The following is a 19,170-nucleotide window of genomic DNA, read 5'->3' on the forward strand; positions in this document are numbered from 1 at the left end:
CGTGTCCTCTCAGATCAGATGATTATATAAACAAACCACTACTAGTAGCTGGTGCTGGATCAAGTACATGTTGAAAGGTGGAGAAATGTTACATTTTAGTGTCTTTATAGTTTTACATCTAGTTGACTAAGGGATTATTTATGTGTGAGAATTCCTCATTATTATCTTCATATGATAGCTAAAATTGGTGATTGGTTGTTTGGTTGAGCCCTAGCTTGGTAGCTCGGCCATCATCATGGGCTTTCATAGTCTATAGGCCAGATTCAAGGTGAAAATTTGGGAGGACAGTTTTGTACAGTGAGTTTCATGAGGACACATATTTGAAATGTTTGGACATTATCCCTCTATCTGTGTCTGTGTTTACTATATGTCATTCTTTTGTCTTCAGCTCAGCCTGTTATACCTTGCGTGCTTGAGTTTTAATTCAGTGATGAGGATAATAACCTGTCTGACTGTTTAATTTTGTGTTCTTAATTAGTATTCCTTCATTTTAAGTCTTTTCAGCATTCGTGTACCATTCAGCATTTGCGTACATGTTTACAGTAGAAGATTTCAAGTGTAGATAAGCTACTTATTTACAGCAGAATATTTCAAGTGTGGATAGGCTACATATTGACCAGATAGATCACTATGAAGAGGAGACTTGAAAGTGGTGCAAGCAAGAGATGGTGAAAACAACGGAGTGAAGCAGCAGCTAAGAGCACAAAGCCAATAACTTCATTTCTCAAACCACTGGAAAACACACCTTACCCAACAAACAATGCTACAGATAATAAAAACTCTGCAACTGCAACAGGTGATATTTCAATGCTAATACCTGGACTTGAGGACAGTAGCCAAGAAGGAGATGTGCCAACAGTAACAAATGCAGCAGAATATCCTGTGTATGATCAAGAAACTCAACAGCAACAAGAAGATGTAGATCTTACGCAGCAAGAGCAATTCATGAGTACTACAGGTTTGACTGTGACAGACATTGGAATTATTGACCAGAGCAATGCTGCCCAAATGTAATCTTTTCTTCAAATTAGTTGTTTTGAAATTCCAAGTAACATTCCACGAAATGCTGATAATCATGCTTTCCCTACTCGTTTGCTGACAAAAACTTTTCCAAATGATGAGACCTGCACAAGAGACTGGTTATGCTGGAGTACGGAAAGACAATCTCTGTACTGTGCACCCTGCTTCATTTTGAACAAAAGTGCTGCAAATGCATCAGTTCTCTCTAATCAATCAGGATGGATCATCAACAAAGGTTGGAGGAAGTTGAAAGATCGAATACCATCACATGAGAGTTCAACGTCACACAAATAAAACTATGTTGCATGGAAATCAGTAGGGCAGCATCAGCTGAAAGTTCAGTTGAGAATTTACTCTTGACTGAACTCTCTACAGAAACTAATAACTGGAAAAAACTTCTCGAGCGCATCCTGAATGTCATCCTTTTTCTTTCTGAGCAGGGATTGGCTTTCTTTGGTTCCAGTCAACGTATTGGTAATCGTGCAAATGGAAACTTTCTAGGCATAGTTGAGCTCCTCAGCAAATATGACCCACTTTTATCAGAGCATGTTAAACGTGTTTGAGAATTGCAAGAGAGACAAAAGCACATGCAAGTCCATTGTCTCTCCACATGCATACAAAAGAAGTTTATTGAGCTATGTGGGTCATTCGTACAAACAACGATTCTTGATGAGATTCGAAATGCCAAGTATTTTTCAATCATTGTTGATGCCACTCTGGATTGTTCTCACAAGGAACAGATTACTATGGTTATTTGATGTGTTAAGATTGTAGACAGCTCAAAATTTTCAATTGAAGAAAGGTTTATTTTGTTTGATAATTTCACGAGAAAAACTGGAAAAGAATTGCTGCTTGAGTATTAGCAATTCTAGAAGGTTTTAAGTGAGATTTTTAAGTCTGCATTTGTTAAGCCTAAGACAATGGATCTAATATGGCTGGGAAGTACAAAGGTGTACAAGCAGTTCTGCTTGAGCATAATTCAAACTATATTTTCTCCAGCTGTGGAAACCACACACTAAACCTTGTAGGTGTTGACTGTGCTGAATCATGTAAGGAGGCAATTACTTACTTTGGAACTGTTCAGCAAATGTACAATCTCTTCAGTAGCAGTCCACAAAGATGGGAAATTCTGAAGCAATATCTTCCTGTTTCACTGCATGGGATGTCCAAAACTAGATGATCTGCACAGATTGGTGGTGTTCAACCTGTTGCGCAGCATTTGAATTCAGTGAGAAAGGCTTTAAATGAGCTTGAATCTCTCAATCTCACTGCACAGGCTCAAAATGAATTTCAGTCTATTCAGAAGCACATGTCCAAATTTGAATGCATTCTGATGTCCTTTTTGTGGATGAAGCTACTTACAATGATCCACCAAATGAATCTGTCTCTAAGGTGCCACAAGTACTCCTTTTCTTTTTGCGAATACAGACTAACACGGCTGTTACTCTGAAACCAAACGAATCTGGTAATTGAAGCACGCAATGCTACACTTGATGTTGAGAGGGATAACATTGAAAGTCTTATCAATGACATTCAACAGATTTGTGAACAATTGGATGCGATCCTGACTGAGTCCAAATTAGTAGCACGGAATATTGGCATTTCATCTGAGTTCTTCACCAATCGCAATTTACCTATTAAATTCGATGCCGAGCAGCATTAAAGGGTCAATGTCTTCCTTGTCACTATTGACTCTATTCAGTCAGGTCTTACACGTCAATTTGAGTCACTGCAACTAATTTGTACTCTTTTTGGGGTTTTTTGGCAGTTCAACAGGCTGAGTAATGAAGATCTACTTTATGCAGGTGAACAATTTCAGCAACAGTACAACAAAGAAATTTCAAAAGGTCTCAGTGATGAGATCATCTTCCTCAAATGAATATATTCTGCGAACTTTAAATTGGATTGCAAGCCAAAGGAATTGTTTCAAGAAATACTCGAACTTGGACTCTCTGGGGAGTTTCCTAATATCACAATTGCGTTGTGTATTTTTGTCAGTTTGCCTGTATCAGTGGCTTCAGGTGAGCGCACGTTCAATGTGTTAAAGCAGGTAAAGAACTATCACCATTCAACTATGGGACAAGAGCATTTGAATGGGATCACCACGCTTAATATCAACTGTGACATTGCACGAAAGCTAGATTTTTCCTCAATAATTAGTGCATTTGCACAGAAAAAAGGCTAGAAAAGCATTTGTTAAATAAAAAAATATTCAAATTATGTCTCACTCTTTTTTTTGGTGCCTTATCTTGTTTTCATGTGTCGTCATTTTTTATTTTTATTATGGGTAGGGGCCTCAAAAGCTGGAAGTGGCCCGGACCTCTCTGGACCTCTGAGAGGGCCTGCCAGTACTTCAACAACAACATTGTTGCTCAGGGCAGGTCTACACTGTCACTATCTTGCTCAGCACTTTCAAGCTTGTGTGTTTATATGTTCAGCACTCTACCTCAGACTCTGGACCTGTCTACACTGGCAAGTTTCTGCGCAGTAAAGCAGCTTTCTGTGCTGTAACTCCCGAGGTGTACACACTGCCAAGCCACCTAGTGCACAGAAACTGCACAGTTGTAGCACTCTAAAAAAACCACCCCGATGAGAGGCATAGAGCTTTCTGCACCGGGGCTAAAGCGCTGCTGTGCCAGTGTACACACCGTGGCAATTACAGCACTGCCATTGGCTTCCTGGAGGTGTCCTACAATGCCTGTTCTTACCTCTCTGGTCATCGGTTTGAACTCTACTGCCCTGCCCTCAGGTGACCAACCGTCATCCCCACCCCATACATTCCTTTGCAAATTTGAAAGTCCCCTTCCTGTTTGCTCGGTGATACGTGCAGTGGTCTCAGTGCATCTTTACAGGTGGCCATGCCTGCTCCACGCACCAGGTGATCCCCCACTTGGAGCAATGCCAAGCTGCTGGATCTCATAGGCATTTCGGGAGAGGAGGCTGTCCAGTCCCAGCTGCACTCCAGCCATCAGAATTATGATACCTACGGACAGATTTCACGATGCATGATTGAAAGGGGCCGTGACTGGGAAACACTGCAGTGTAGGGTAAAAGTGAAGAAGCTGCGGAACACCTACTACAAGGTGCGGGAGGCAAACTGCTGCTCCCGTGCTGTGCCCACAAACTGCCGGTTCTACAAAGAGCTGGATGCAATATTTGATGGTGACCTCACCTCCACTGCAAAGGCCCCTGGATACTTTGTTGGCTCACATACCAGTCAAGATTGGACCGAGCCAGGAGGAGGAAAACTTGGATGAAGAGGGGGAGGGGATCCAGAGGCAGAAGATGACTTGGAGGCCAGAGATTCATGCAGTCAGGAGCTCTTCTCTACCCCAGAGGAGGCTAGCCAGTCACAGCTATCAGATCTTGGCGAAACGCAAACAGGAGAGGAGGCCCCTGGTAAGTGGATCTGATTTTGGGAATTGCTGTAGCGAGTTGTTAGGGGCAGGAGGGTTGCAGAAAGCAAGCTTGTCTCCCACTGCATGCCTAGTCTGAGCGGCGGGAACAGGCTGTTGATAGACTCCCTCACTTTACAGGCATCTCCCTCAGAGATCTCCAGGAAACTCTCATGGAGATACTGGGCAATCCACTGCCGTAGGTTCCTCGGCAGAGCTGCTTTGTTTCTTGCCCCATTAACGGTAACTTTTCCATGCCACTTTTCCATCACAGGCGGCGGGGGACCATTGCTGCACAAAGGCGAGCCACACAGGGACCAGGGCAGAAGCCGCAGGCTTGGAGAAGACCCTCCCTTGATTCCCTGCTCACCCTCAGCAGCGAGATATCTTCCATAATGAACACCTCCTGTGGAAAGTGTGGGGACAGGAATGATTATCAGGCACCCGCTACAGTGCTGGCTCTCCCAAAGTGCCACGTGCCCAGTGTACAGCAGGGTCCGGGAACAGAGATTTACCCTGCCCCTGTGGCTACTCACCATTTTGGGGGTCTTGTGGCTCATGTGTCAAACAGTTGACAGGTGTGTGAGTACTGGCTGTGTTTTAAAACACTGAATCAGTGTTGTCTGTGTTGCAAACAATACTGCTTCTGTAAAATTTAAACTTCACAGAGATGACCTTGGGAGCCCAGCCTCCCTCTTTGTTATCAGCGGCAGAACGGCTGTGCAGAATTAGAAAGCAGCCAAGAAGAACTAAGGAGGACTTTCTCCGTGAGGTTATGATGCACTCTGCCGTCAAGAAACAGGAATTGAAGGAGTGGCGGGACAGTGAGAAGAGGGACCTAAAGGAGAACGCAGCACACCAGAAAGAAGCCATGGAGCACCTCTTAAATGTTATGGAGCGCCAAGTGGACACGCTCCAGGCGATACTAGCTCTTCAAACCGAACAGCACTGTGCCCGCCCTCCCCTGCAACTGCTGTCACAAAACTCTTTCCCATGCGCCCCCCCACCACAGCGCCAACACACTGTTACCAACCTCCTGGCTCCACTCTCTACCCGCAGCATTCCACTCCTCCCTCCTCACAGTCCAGCACTGTGGACTCCCACTACCCACTGCACTCAACACCCATCTCTCTGCAGTTTGGCCCTGCTGAAGTACAGCACCTGTTGCATTGTACTCCAAAGTACTCCATTGTTGCATTGTACTCCAAAGGGTATGATCCCTGGACATTCACAAATCTGTAGCCGTCCCAGGACCCCTCCACCTCTTGAGACCTTTCCATCCCCCATCCTCCTCCCTGCTGATGAATTTTTTCATTTGATTCTCTCCTCCGGTTGTTGTCTTTTAATAAAATAATTGTGTTTGTTTGAAAGCAATCTTTATTCTATTAAGTGAAAGCAAAAAGAGCACTGCAAAGCAACATACAATTATGTTAAGGCCCCTTCTTGCATCATGTGCAGTCACCTCCTAGCATTCCAAGCACTGCAATCTCAAGCATAGCAACAAATATTAGTGGCTTTCAGCTTCAAATGGCTGCCTCGAGGCATCCCTGATCCTTATGACCAAGCGCTGTGCCCCTCTAGTAGCCAACCAACACTTTTTCCAGGATGGCTTGCTCACAGTTCAAACTCACTATCACTAAACCAGAACTCCTTATTTTTCCTCCTAAATTGTCTTTTATGCTCTATTACTGTTGAAAACACCACCATCCTCCTTACCTTTTGTCCTCAAAAGCTTGATTCCTTCAGAGTTTGATTTCTGTTTGTCTGTTTGTCCAGGTTTTTGTAATGTCACCCTCTGTGGTCATCTCTGAATACCTCCTGAAGAGTTGCACACCATATTTACTGCTGTCCCATAGCTTAAATTTTCTCTCAACTTCCCCCAGTACAGCAGGGGAATTTTTTTGTTTGAGATTTTATTTCCTCCTTTCCCCCTTCTTTTACTCCTCTCTTTCTTTTCACAACTTTTTATTCCCCTTCCACCTCCTCTCTACTCCTTTGCTGGTTTTAGTTGGGGATTTGGGAAAGCCAAGTCAAAGAAGTGAGTTTTACACTTCATTCTGAAAGTTTTGAAATTAGTAGTTATTAAAAAAGCTCTGGTGCCAAGCAAGTCCTGTTGCCTGCTCTCATGAGTTTCATCCTTGAGGATGATAGTTTCTGAGGTATATAGCTGCTAAGGGAGAATGTTATCTGAGAAAGTGAGAGGCTTTCTGTGAGATACCTAATCTCAGTTTCATGGAAAGCCTTGAAAATGGACCACGGCTTTAACCTTGACTAGGTATTCTATGGGGAGCAGTGTAGTGAGTCAAGCATCGTTATTTATGCTCTCAGTGACTGATATTACTGAGGAGACTGGATGCTGCATTCTGAACTAACTGAACCTTTTCAGATGCAGAGTACTCATGTCCAGATATACCAGATTGCAGTGATCTAGCCTGTAGGACATGAAGGTGTAACTGACCATGGCCAAGTCATCATCTGATAACATGGGGCACAGTTTTGTAGGACTCTGTTGCAAGAAGGTGTATTTTGTAGCTGTAGGTATTTGAGAAGCCAGAAGTATTAAAGAGTGCAAAAGAATCCCAGTGATGTGGACTAATTTGACATTCTGGGAGCATATTTCTTGGAGAAAATATTATCTTTCAGAAATGGATGTTTGGTTTCTAAATTTCTCAAGTGATGTAAAACCATATCTGGGTCATATTTCTACTCCCCCCCCCCCATCATGGTTGGAACCTACTTGTTCTTTTAATGATGTAACTGCTGGTCCACACTGGGGTGTCAACAAGGGATCAAACTTGGGACCTAAATGCATCAGCCTCTACTGTCTGAGCTAGAAGATGTTTTACTCTTAGCTAAGACTATAGTAGGCTCATCAAGCACTAGCTGGCCTAGCCACCACCAGAAGGAGACAGAGGGCTATTCTGAGCAGGCAGGGGTTACAATGAAACCATCTTTCCAAATCACCCATTGGTCTGAACTGAGCTTCAATGAAGACTAAACATACGTACCATAATTGTGTGAAGCTCAGCAGTGTTCCTGTTCCACAGCAATTACATCCAGCATGTCAATGTTGTAATTCATGAACATGCTTTGAATGGTCTGTGTGAAAGACCACTTGTACTTTGTGTCATCCTTAATAAATAATGTGTTTTAATGGGGCGTGTATTGTTTTGAGAGAGGTAAATCCGGGCACACACAGAAAGAACCATTTTATTAGCAGTGGCTCAAACAACTGGCTGCACACACTCATGTGCTGCTCCAGTCCACTCTGAGAATCCCAGCGGAATTTGGTTTGGTTTTTAACAGTGATTGAATTAAAGCAGTGGTTCTCAAACTTATTTGATCAGGCCCCCCCTTCTTTGTGTCTGTAGTTATTTATGCCCCCTCCACCTGCAAGTACATGTACCACCACCCAGCTCTGAAGGCAGAACAGAGAGCAGCAGCTGCAGACTGGGTGCCCAGCTCTGAAGGCAGCAGCACAGAAGTAAGGGTGGCAATGCGAAAAGTGATATTTGTCAATATCACTTTTCACAGCAGACTTAATGCCCCTATTGCCTCCCATACTTCTGCATTGCTGCAGACAGCTGTTGCCCTGCCACCTCCAGGTGATTGAATGGGGTCGGGGGGAGAGCCCGGGCTCCAGCTGACCCTTTTATCCCCACTTCTGGGATGTGCACGGCCCTTCTGCACAAGCCCCAGCCACCCAAAGCTGACAGTCAGAACTCTTTAAAAAAAAAACAAAGAAAAACCACACAGGTTGCACCTCCTTTGACACATTCCTGTGTCCCATAGTTTGAGAACCGCTGCATTAAAGGATACCATACCATTCCAAAAAGTATGTTGTATATCCATTTTTATCACATTAATTGTATTATTTTATTGTATTTTATTTGCAATATGCTATATTTTGCATACCTTCCCATGACCCCCTTGGGTCATTTCTGAAACCTCCCTCAGGGTCACAACCTGTACTTTGGGAATTGTCCTCAAAGTGAAGGAAAGCCACAAGTTTGTGTGACTAACTTAGCTGTGAACTGGTCGTGCACATCTCTGAAGGTGCAGAGAGCACTATTTCATTCACTGTATTATAAAGTACACACTGAATAAGGCATGGCTCCCTTCCTTCCAATATTCCCTGCATAGGGCATATTCCATTCACTTGCCTTACGTCAGAAAAGTAGCCCCAAAACTTAGGATACGTACTGCCTCCTTCTTCACCATCATCTACTGTATCCACAACATCCTTTCTACTCCTACTCTCCTTTTATTTCTTCTTCCTTTAGAGTCAATAGCTATAGATAGCTCAACCCTCCCACACTCAGCCAGTTTTTGAGCAGTGAATAGGAAGTTTTATAAACATGTGCAGGCATATGTGAACTGTGTTTGTGAATATGTGAATCTAATTCTATGTTGAGCAGCCTTTGCGTGAATTTACAGGTGCAATTCCCAACTTTTACAGATTCAGATAATACGCATTATTTTGAGAAAATCATCCTTAATGAATAAAAATAAGCATGTTCCTGGCTTCTTGAGAAAAGGAGGAAGAGGCATCCTAATTCTTCCAAATCAGAAGTAAAGAATTCCTGCAGATTTTTCCAATTTTCCCCTAAAATAATGTATTTGTTAGTACTGCTGAGCAAGAGCAAACTCTGACCTCATCCTAAATGTCTGGCAAAGTGTGCTCACATTCCCTGACTCCAGTGCCAACCCAAACATAAGGTTCAAAGGGTGCCTAGCTAGCTATGTGTTGAACTAAAAATCACATGGGGACGGTTACAGTGTAGATCATTAGTTCTGAGCTATTATTTTATAAGGTTCACCATCGACATAGCGATGAAGTCACCCAGAACAGCCTAGGTGACTGAGATACCAGGTCAGATGGGAATTTACTCATCTCTTACAAGACGTATATCTGATTTAGCAGGTGCTACATCTGTTTCCATACGCAATTCAAGGTATTGGTTTTAACCTAGAATGCTCAGATGCTCTGGGTCGTGACTAGCTAAGAGGCTGCTTCTCTGCTTAGTCATCCTTCCCAGCAGCTGAGATCAGCTAAAGAATTCTTGTTCCATCCCCAGATTTGAATCCTGGGGACTGGATACAGGGGAACATCCTTGGCTTTGGAACTCGCTCATCCCCAGCCTTCTGGAGACTGTGAACTTCTAGGGAACAGCACGGGGCTGATTTATTGGATCGAATATGTGCTTGAAGGTGGTTTGGATATACGGGGATTTTAAAAGATGGGTTAGAATGAATAATAGTTAAAGGGACTACTTGCATTAGTAAACTAAGCAGGATTTGATCCTATGTATGTAGCTAAGGTATAAGTTATGGAGTATATGACATAAGCATTTTAGCCAGTGAAAAGACGTAGTGTGTTGTATGCGTGTGGATACTTACAAAAAAAAAAAAACATCCCGCCATTATTCTAATCACGTTGTCCTCCCAAGGGTAACAGAGCTGCACACTTTTAATCCAAACTTCCCTTCCTTCCCTGTTCTGGTATTTTAAACATTCATGTTGTTTGACAGTTCTAAAAAGGCTCTGTTTCTTTTTAGGAAGTGTCTCATGTGTCTGCCAGTGAACCCAGGATAGAATACCTGCCGTGGTAATCATCCGTGCCCAGGGATATTCCTGCTAATGACGCTGGCAATCTTACGCTGCATAAACAGAAGGACAAAGGATGATCCGAGTCTGAGTTATTGTGGATCATTACGACGATTATTTTGCAAGTATAACTGCAGGCTGGGTTTGGGAGGGGAACTATTGGGAGATTTTGTCATTTTTATTCTTTTGTGCTGCATTTTGTAATTGTTGTAGCAGTGCCGAGGCCTTAGGAGAGGTGCCCTAAAAGAAATACAAATGCATACAGTACATTTACTATTTTGCTGCGTCTCTAGGGCCTCACAGACTTTTTCACGCTACGATTTTCATGTTGTTTTGCTTTTGCAGGTTAAATCGTGCTTTTGCCCGTGCCCCATTCTCATCTCTCCCACTTTATGTCTGTATTGTCCCCTCCCTTTCACTTATGCAGCCTAACTTATTTGTGCACCCTCGTTGAAGTCAGTGGCAAAACTCCCATTAAGCTAAAGGCCTTATAAGCGAACTAAATGGGGACTGGATAAAATTGAATGATAGAAACAAGAAAACAAGCCTCACTCCAGATAGTAACCCCCACGGACTAAAATGGGACTATTTCTAGGAGTAAGGCTTTACAGGTTTGGGTCTACAGTTTCTCTCCTTCTGCTCTCAGTCATACCCTTGAGACCATGATCATTGAAGTCAGTGAGGATCAAGGAACATAGGACAGAATTTGGCCCAATTTTGGACTGGGGACGGTGTCTAAGTGGAAATCCTAATAGTTTCCTCTTGTCTAGAAGGTGGGTATAAAAATGATTAACCTGTCCACAATGCGACTGCTTCGGTTTGTTAGACAATATCAGGGTTAGCAAATACTGGAGAGATTCTTTCCTCAGAAATGGCCTGTTCATTGCAGAGGATGTTCAGTGTTATCAGAAGTCATGAAAATTCCTTAGTCAGGGCAAATAATTGTCCCTTTTTGCATTGTCGGTTAAACCTTTGCTGACACCAACTCTTCCCGATTTCGAAACCTGCTTAGAAAACAAGTTTCCTATTCAGTGTACGTTGTGTATGGCAATCTCCTATTCACATTCCTGTATCAGTTGAAATATCCATATCGAATAAATGGCTGGAGTTGTTTGCCGTGGACGCTGAAGGCTGCATCTTTTTTCTTTTCTTTTCTTTTCTTTTCTTTTCTTTTCTTTTCTTTTCTTTTCTTGACTGTGGGTTTTCCAGAGGAATGCTTCCATTTAAATAAATGTACACAATAAATAATTGGGAACATATTTTACATGAATATAGGCTAGAAAGCAAGAATGTAATGAGTAAATGTATTTTCTATGGGCCTTATTGTGCCATCAAATTGAGGCAGAATTTGGGGAAATTCTGGTTACAAATCGATCGCATGATATGGCCCTATATGGTTTTAGCGAAGACTTTTATGTTTACACACTCTGCTGTCTAGATTGAAGTATACAAATCGGTAGAATCATTGCCATTAACAGTTAATATCCAGATCTCTCCTGTTCACGTTAAATAACAATACACCATAACTGCCGGTAGGAATTATATTAACATGCTGCATATTACTAATATAATCAGTTTCTAAAACCCTCTCCGATATTATGAACTTGTACAAAGAGCATTGTCAATAGAAGAATGAAGTGGTGGGAGCCCTTCCACACCTTGAAATTAGCATTTGACAAGTGTACAAAGAATAGACACTTAAAAATCAATCAGAATTAACCCCGGAAAAAAGCTCAGGGATATAAACAATGTCGTCTGGTAGTTTGTTTCCATAACAGCCCTGCATATTTTCTCCAGTGGATTGCTATTATTTGCAGATACTTAGAATCATATAAATTCCTGTGTTCTTCCTTTTAGTCTTTGCTTGTAAGCATTCTCATCAAACTTTTTAATGCAAACTGCCAGTAAGGATAAAGGGCAAGATCTGCGCCATGGATCTGGAAGCAGGACTCCCTATTGATTTCAAAATCGATAGCACAATATGGCCCAAAGAATTCTATTTAGCTGCCCGGGCACCGGCGGTGTCTTTTCCTCTTGGCGCTGGAGCCAGTCACCCCTCGGCAATGCTCAGCTTTCTGGGGTTGGGGACTAGGGCTGTCATCCTAGCACACTGTACTGAACAAACTCCAAAGCAAACTTGACCGACCGGGATGGAGAGCTCACGAATACCCGTTTTTGGGCATGCCAGCATCTTTGCCGGTAGGTGGCATCCCTTGTCTGCGGAGAATCTCCGCCAAAGAGAGCTCCCTGAACGGAGATCTGCAGAGAAGCAGCGCGATTTCGGCTCCGATGAGGTAACTCAACTTTGAGTTTCGCTGTCTTGTCTGTAAAAAGAGCAAAACATCAAATTGCTGGGCTGCCGGTTGTTTAGCAAAGAGCTTCTGTCTGGGCCCTACAGTTCTTCACGCCGAGCACTGCAGTTCATTTGACACATGCAAGGAGATGGACTTTGCTTTCTCTTTCTTTACCTGCTGTTTGATTTCCTGCACGAGCGAAACACAGCAGAGTTGTCCAGAGAACTACAGCCAGGGCCTGCTCCCGAGGTTATTGCCCTGTTGAGCAATGTCTGGTGTTGTTTGTTTCATTGTCTTCTGTCACACATTTTTAGCTCAGCCTTTCTAAGTTTGGAAGGAAAGAAGTCAAATATTCTTTTGGAGAGAAAAAAGTCACCATCACTCTGAGGGATTGAATAAAACCTTATCTTAATTGTCTGTAGTCAGAGCTGACTCACTGCCCTTCAGTAAACCCCACCTCTCTTTCCTCGAGTGACAGAAGATGACTTATAACATTTTCAAAGTGTGTAGGGAAGATACGTTTTAACCACCTGAGACAAAGGGGCTCAGGGTATGTGAATATTTGAGTTTTTCATCGGCCTGTGCATCAAAATCATGGAAATAAAATGTCGCGCTACGGGTCAATATTAGAACACCGTTTTCTGTATGTATTACACATATAAAACGTACACAGATGAATCATGCACGGGTTTTGGCAGACAAGATAAGGGCAGGTATGATTATTTTTGCATTCTTATTTCTGTGAAGCTGGTGCCTGCCCACGAAAGTTAAACTCCATTCTTCTTATTTAGCTCTTTTTGGACGACTATAAACAGTCTGGAATGTAATAAAAAACACAGTGAGAGGTACTAGAAGACAAAGAGAATTGAAAAAAACCCACAAACTAACTAACAAGAAACTAGAACAAACAAAAACCCCCAACTGTAAACACTTTTCAAGTAAGGAAACTTTATATAACTTGCCCTTGGTACCCCAGACGGAAAACTATTTCCCCGCATAAACGATATTTCACTCACTATTTTTTAATACAACTAGAGTTACTTTATCATTTCTACAGAGGTACAAGACCTATTAGCCAAAACATAGCTATTGATTGAATTATTCTTTTGCTTTTGTAATTTTTTGTGGTATGCTCCTTTGGCTTCTCGGTAATGAACACAATGTAAATAGGATTATTTGGAAATACTAACAAGGATTATGTTCACAAATCCATGAACCTGAGTTTGAAACAGTGTTGCTTGTAACTTCTGATTTAGAAAAGATATTGAAAATGCATTTGAATAAAATGTTATATTTTATCGCCTTTGAAATATGCGTTATAGCGCGTAGTTATATTTTCTTTTCAAAATAATTGTAATCAGAATAAAATGACAACTTTTATATACCGTCCTACTTTAAAACAGATTATAATTTAGAGTTAATTCGGCAGAACTATGTATAATATGTATATTCAAGATGGTTCTTTTTCATGTCAGAGTGCTTAGAAGTGCGTTTATCATAATCTTTCCCCTCTAACGTCAGAAGTGATCCATAAATGTGCGCGCCCTCTAATTGAGAGGAGTATGATTTTTTGTTATCATAAAATGTGTCGGCTGACATTGAAAAAATATCATTATTTTATTTGGAAATACAATTGTGTTTCACTTTCTTATTACCTTTGTTCCACAGCTCAAAGGCGAAGAGATTCTTAAAATATGTTATTTTGTTTCTCCTTGCACGAGAAGGGGACTTCTCTCTTTCTGTGTTTCATACAACAGGAAGGGCTACACTTCTTCCTTTAAAAAAAGTCCTTAAAATCAAATATGAAAATAGTGGGGATATTTTTGATTCGGTTGACAGCTAGAGATATACGGTATGTGTGATACCACTCCTAAATGACAAATACCCCGAAGAGAGGAAAAAAGAGTTTTCTAAAAGTTTCTGTCCGAAGAAGCATTTTCACTGGAGGTTTAGAGCACTACCCCCATCCTGATGGTTAGGAAATGTTCTTTCTACCAAAAGTTCCGTTCAGATCCTGAAAATGCTCCTACCCTTGACTCGAAGACCGACTTTAATTATTATATATAAAAATGTTTATATTTTTATCAGGCGTGTTCTCCTTTTCCCTCGTCTTCAATTGCAGTTATTGAATTAAAATCAAATGGTCTTCAGAAGAAATTCATCTGCAAAAACGACTATATTCCACTAACATTCCGGTAAAAACAGATGGTTTTGCATTTTCTCCTCCTGTGTATTAAAACCGCAGGGAAAAAAAAGAAACCGTGTCCGCTGGGGGGGGGGGTCTCAAAGTATTAATGAATGAAACAGTAAAATGCAGATTTCCCTACCACCCGTGGGATATTTGTATGGACAGTTCCTGTATTTGGGATTGCCTCGCTCCCTTTTTGGTGAGATTTCCCCTTCTCTTGGGAAGGTTCGAGCAACAAAGGACACCAAGGGCGTTCTGTTGCTGAAAAGCCTTGCGATTTGGGCAGTAATTTGGGTAGCAAATGTGTTCTCCAGCGACTACTCAGAATAACCCCAGCAACAGAAGTGCAGTTTGGTGTTGCGGCACATGGAGGGCGGAGGGCGGGGGAGGAACTGCAACGGGATGGCACACTGTATATTGGGAGAGGCAGCAGGAAGGACTGCGTATTTCATTTTCCCAACCCTGACCTTTAGCAATGCGGGCAGTCGAGTTTCTTGGAAACATCAGGACTGCCGGGGGCGGCGATTTTGTCGTGCCTCCCCCCGCACCCCCACCCGCCGGACTTTGCCTGCTCAGTGCTGGTTTGATTTCTCCGAGGAGGAACGCGCTGAGATGTTTCCCCAGTTGTGGCGCTGACGTTTGGAGCCATGTGATGGGCCCCCTTTCGCTATAAGGAGAGAAGAAAGGCCGCCCTCTTTTGGACTCAGCCCCAGCCCTTTCAAGATCTTTCCCAAGACTCTTCCCCCTCACCACCCCCCAATACTAATCGCTCTCCCTCCTTCCCTGGATCCATTAATGTCCGAGGGCTCTTGCGAGGAGGAGAAAGAGAGGAACCAACTCCGGGGCGCAGCCGAGGGGGAGAGATTTCCCGCTGCCTGCTCGCCGGAGGTTGCTGCTGGTTGTTGTGTGTGTTGCTTGTTCGCACCGGGGCGGCGGATCCTGGCTCCGGCTGGGCGGATTAGCCGCCGGGAGCAAAGCAAGGGGACTCCAGCGAGCCCGGCAGCCGCAGCTCCCCGGCCCAGCCGCCCCGGATGAGCCGCTCCGCCAAGCCATGACTCTGAGCTCGGAGATGTCCGATGCCTCGGGACTGGCTGAGGAGACCGACATCGATGTGGTGGGCGAGGGCGAGGAGGAGGACGAGGAGCCCCGGCGCGGCGGGCGCCCCTATGCGCAGGAGGAGGAAGAGGAGGAGGAGGAAGACGAGGAGGTGGGGGAGCTCCCCGATGACATCTCGCTGCCCCGGTCCCCGGCGTGCGTCGGCGCAGGCAGCTCCCCCACCTGCTCCCAGCGCCCCTACAAGGCGGCGGCGGCGGGCGGCGGCGGGGCCGGCAAGAACAGCCTGGTGAAGCCGCCCTACTCCTACATCGCGCTCATCACCATGGCCATCCTGCAGAGCCCCAAGAAGCGCCTGACGCTCAGCGAGATCTGCGAGTTCATCAGCGGCCGCTTCCCCTACTACCGGGAGAAGTTCCCCGCCTGGCAGAACAGCATCCGCCACAACCTCTCGCTCAACGACTGCTTCGTCAAGATCCCCCGCGAGCCCGGCAACCCGGGCAAGGGCAACTACTGGACCCTGGACCCCGAGTCCGCCGACATGTTCGACAACGGCAGCTTCCTGCGCCGGAGGAAGCGCTTCAAGCGGCAGCCGCTGCCGGCGCCCGAGCTGCTGCTGCGCGGGGTGGATCCCGGCACCTTCCTGCAGCAGCCGCCGCCGCCCCAGCAGCCGGCGCCCTACGGCTACGGACCCTACAGCTGTGGATATGGCATTCAGCTCCAGCCTTACCACCCCCACTCCGCCGCCCTCTTTGCCTTTCACCACCACTCCCCGCCGGCCCGGCAGCCCCCGGCGAGCGCCGCCGGCAGCGTCCTGCCTCCCGCGGCTGCTCCTGCAGCGCCACCAGCCTCCTTGCTGCCGGCGGCGGAGCTGGCCAGGACCTTCCGCTACCCGCCCCAGCTTAGCCCGTCCCTGACTTCTTCTCTGCACGCTGCCAAATCCGGCAGCTCGGCTCTGGCCCGCTCCCCCTTCTCCATTGAGAGCATCATCGGGGGTGCTGGCAGCAGCTGTGCGTCGCAGTCGGCGGTGGTTCCAGTCTTAGCCCGGTCTCTGGTTTCTTCTTCCTCCGTGTCTTCCGCCGCCGCGGCCTTAGGGGCACTGCACCAAGGGACAGCCTTGTCCAATGTCGAAAACTTTACTGCTAGGATTTCAAATTGTTAACGATTTAAAGTCTTTCAGAAGGTAGGATTCGGGGTATATCCTTTTTTCACCTTCACGAATTGAAACAGACATTTTATACAGCCGATTTGTGTCCTGCCACTTTGTTGTTCGATACCTATATTTATGCAAAGCCAATTCTATATGCTGCATAGGCAGAAACTTTTGTTGTTGGAAAGTTATATCTTATTCCTTTAAAAAAAAATCTCTAAACCATTGAAGTTCAGAGATTCTCAGGTCCAGGAATTCAAAAACAATAATGTACAAGAGAAATGAAAGGTCGTGAGGGTGGACAATAAAGCAATACTTTTTCATTTTAGTACACTTGTCTCATGTACTTTTATAAAAGGAAATTAACATGTTTACACAGAAGAAAGTCAAGATTATCCTTTCTTATTTTAACCTGTGTTTTGTATTATAATAGACATACGGAGTTTTTATTTTGTACTTTATACGTATTCTTTACAAGGAATGTTGTTAAAATTATTGGCAAGTATTATTGTACTATTCTAATGTACATTTTTTACACATTTTCAAAAATAAATTTTTTAATTTTCAAAAAAGTCCCACCCATAAAATTGGCATTGGACATTTCCCTCCTTAGCACACCTCCGCTCCCCCCACCGGCTAGAGTGAGAGTTCTGATTTGCGATTAGTAGAATAACAGAGAAGTTAATACAACAGTATCCCCAATATTTTACAGCAAATAGTTATTTATTAAAGGATTTGACCAAGAAGAAAATGAGAATATGATCTTCACAGTCTAGCCATTGTCAACAATAACAGGTAATAGAAAGTAAAAATATAAATGGGGGGAGTAAGTAAATCTATTTGTTGTTGGAAGATATCCACTTCCTGCAAATTACAATGCTCTAAAACTAAAACTATTTGCTTTTGGGTCAATAAATGTCGACAATTTTAATACTTTTGGGTGTGTTTTAAATCAGAACTACATCAATTTAGTTTTCAAAGAGTATGAAGGAAAAGAAAAATAAATTCTATATAAACAGCTATTATGGGGAATTTTCACTTTATATTTTTAGGTTGGTGTAAAGATAATACGAGTACTTTCAGCTACTTTATATATATGTACCTTTAAATGTACCTTTTGTACTATATATATATGTACTATATATATATAGTACAAAAGGTACATTTAAATATATAATACATTTCTGCCGAAGCCATTTATTAAATATTCAAGTAATTTAAATAGGAATATATACATATACGCAGTTATTATCATATCAGATTTAGACAAAAATTAGGACACAAAGTCAGAATTTGAAAAACACACTTTTAAAAAATGGACCTGTGACTGAATGGAATATTATGAATTACAAACACATAGATTCCAAATCAGAGAGTTCCGTTTAAAAGGTATCCCCTGTGATTTTATTTCAAGCATATCTTGGCAGATTAAAGAACAAAGTATCCTGATTTCCTGAAAAACGGAAGTTTTTTTTCAGTTATATGGTTTCACATTTCAAGGGTTTTTTCGTCAGTTTACAGAAGGATAGTGGTCTGTGCTCTCCTGGATAGCTAAATCATGATTTTGTATTTCGTTTGTAGGAATGCGGTGTTAAAATTGTTTTTAATAAGCGGAATGACTGAACGTCTGGTCTCTGCTGAGCTCCATTTGCAGCATATGGATGAAGGGCCGCTTTGGGTCGCCTGAGTTTCTTAGAGAACAAAAGTCACATTTAATCTTTAGTATAAGAGAAAAATCTCAAAGGCATCATATATTTGTCCTTGTAAGAAGACTGGGAAAATATTTTACTTCATTATTATTCACAAATGACCTACTAAATACAAGTTTATAAAAATTCCTGTAGAAGAAATAGGTCTATATTTTTCAGAATCATTTCAAGTCAACTATTGCAAGACATATTTGTTGCTGGAGTAATATATTGCACTTCGAGTAAATATGTGTTAAATCTCTCAAACATTGTCCTAATAGAGTTTAAATTATCTGGCCAGTACTCTTAAAATCGTAGCTTAACCATGAATTAAACTGTTCATAGCAGCCCTCTAAAATACAGGCCAACATTTTCAAACGTGGGTGACTAGTAAGCTCCCAATGGGAACTGCAAGTTCTCAGCACATTTGGAAATCATGCTACTTTTTATGTAGGTGTCTAAAAATGGATTTAGTAGCCTAACAGTAGGTAACCAATTTTGAAAATATTATCCATAGGAGTTAAGATTTTAAATTAATCAGTGAAAGTTTGTAGTGGGGAAACAGGTCTATATTTATTAATACTAGATAGAGTTCTCAAACACACAGAATATTATTCATGCTTTTATTCTTCTTATTAGCAAGACTGTGCTTTTAGATGACAGAACACGTAAATCTCCACCCTTTATCGGTGCAACAGGGAAAGTAGCTTCAGGCGGGCCACTTCCCTTGACTTGTTTCTTTTAGCTTCATAACAACAAAACCCAGGAAGAGAGC

The 19,170-nt window shown here is 43.0% G+C and overlaps 1 protein-coding gene across 1 annotated transcript; it reads left to right on the plus strand.

Moving 5' to 3' along the window:
- The first annotated feature begins 15,306 nt into the window (after nt 1–15,306).
- Nucleotides 15,307–17,441, plus strand: FOXD1 (forkhead box D1). The gene has a single exon (XM_074953982.1). The coding sequence runs from the start codon at nt 15,556–15,558 to the stop codon at nt 16,717–16,719; it is 1,164 nt and encodes a 387-aa protein (XP_074810083.1). The 5' UTR covers nt 15,307–15,555; the 3' UTR covers nt 16,720–17,441.
- The last annotated feature ends 1,729 nt before the right edge of the window (nt 17,442–19,170 follow it).

This window comes from Natator depressus, chromosome 5, assembly GCF_965152275.1.
Source record: "Natator depressus isolate rNatDep1 chromosome 5, rNatDep2.hap1, whole genome shotgun sequence".
In the NCBI taxonomy this organism is placed as follows: domain Eukaryota; kingdom Metazoa; phylum Chordata; order Testudines; family Cheloniidae; genus Natator; species Natator depressus.

What these genes read in the sequence shown, in the direction of transcription:
- FOXD1 (XM_074953982.1), top strand. Translation starts at nt 15,556, where the DNA reads ATGACTCTGAGCTCGGAGATGTCCGATGCCTCGGGACTGGCTGAGGAG.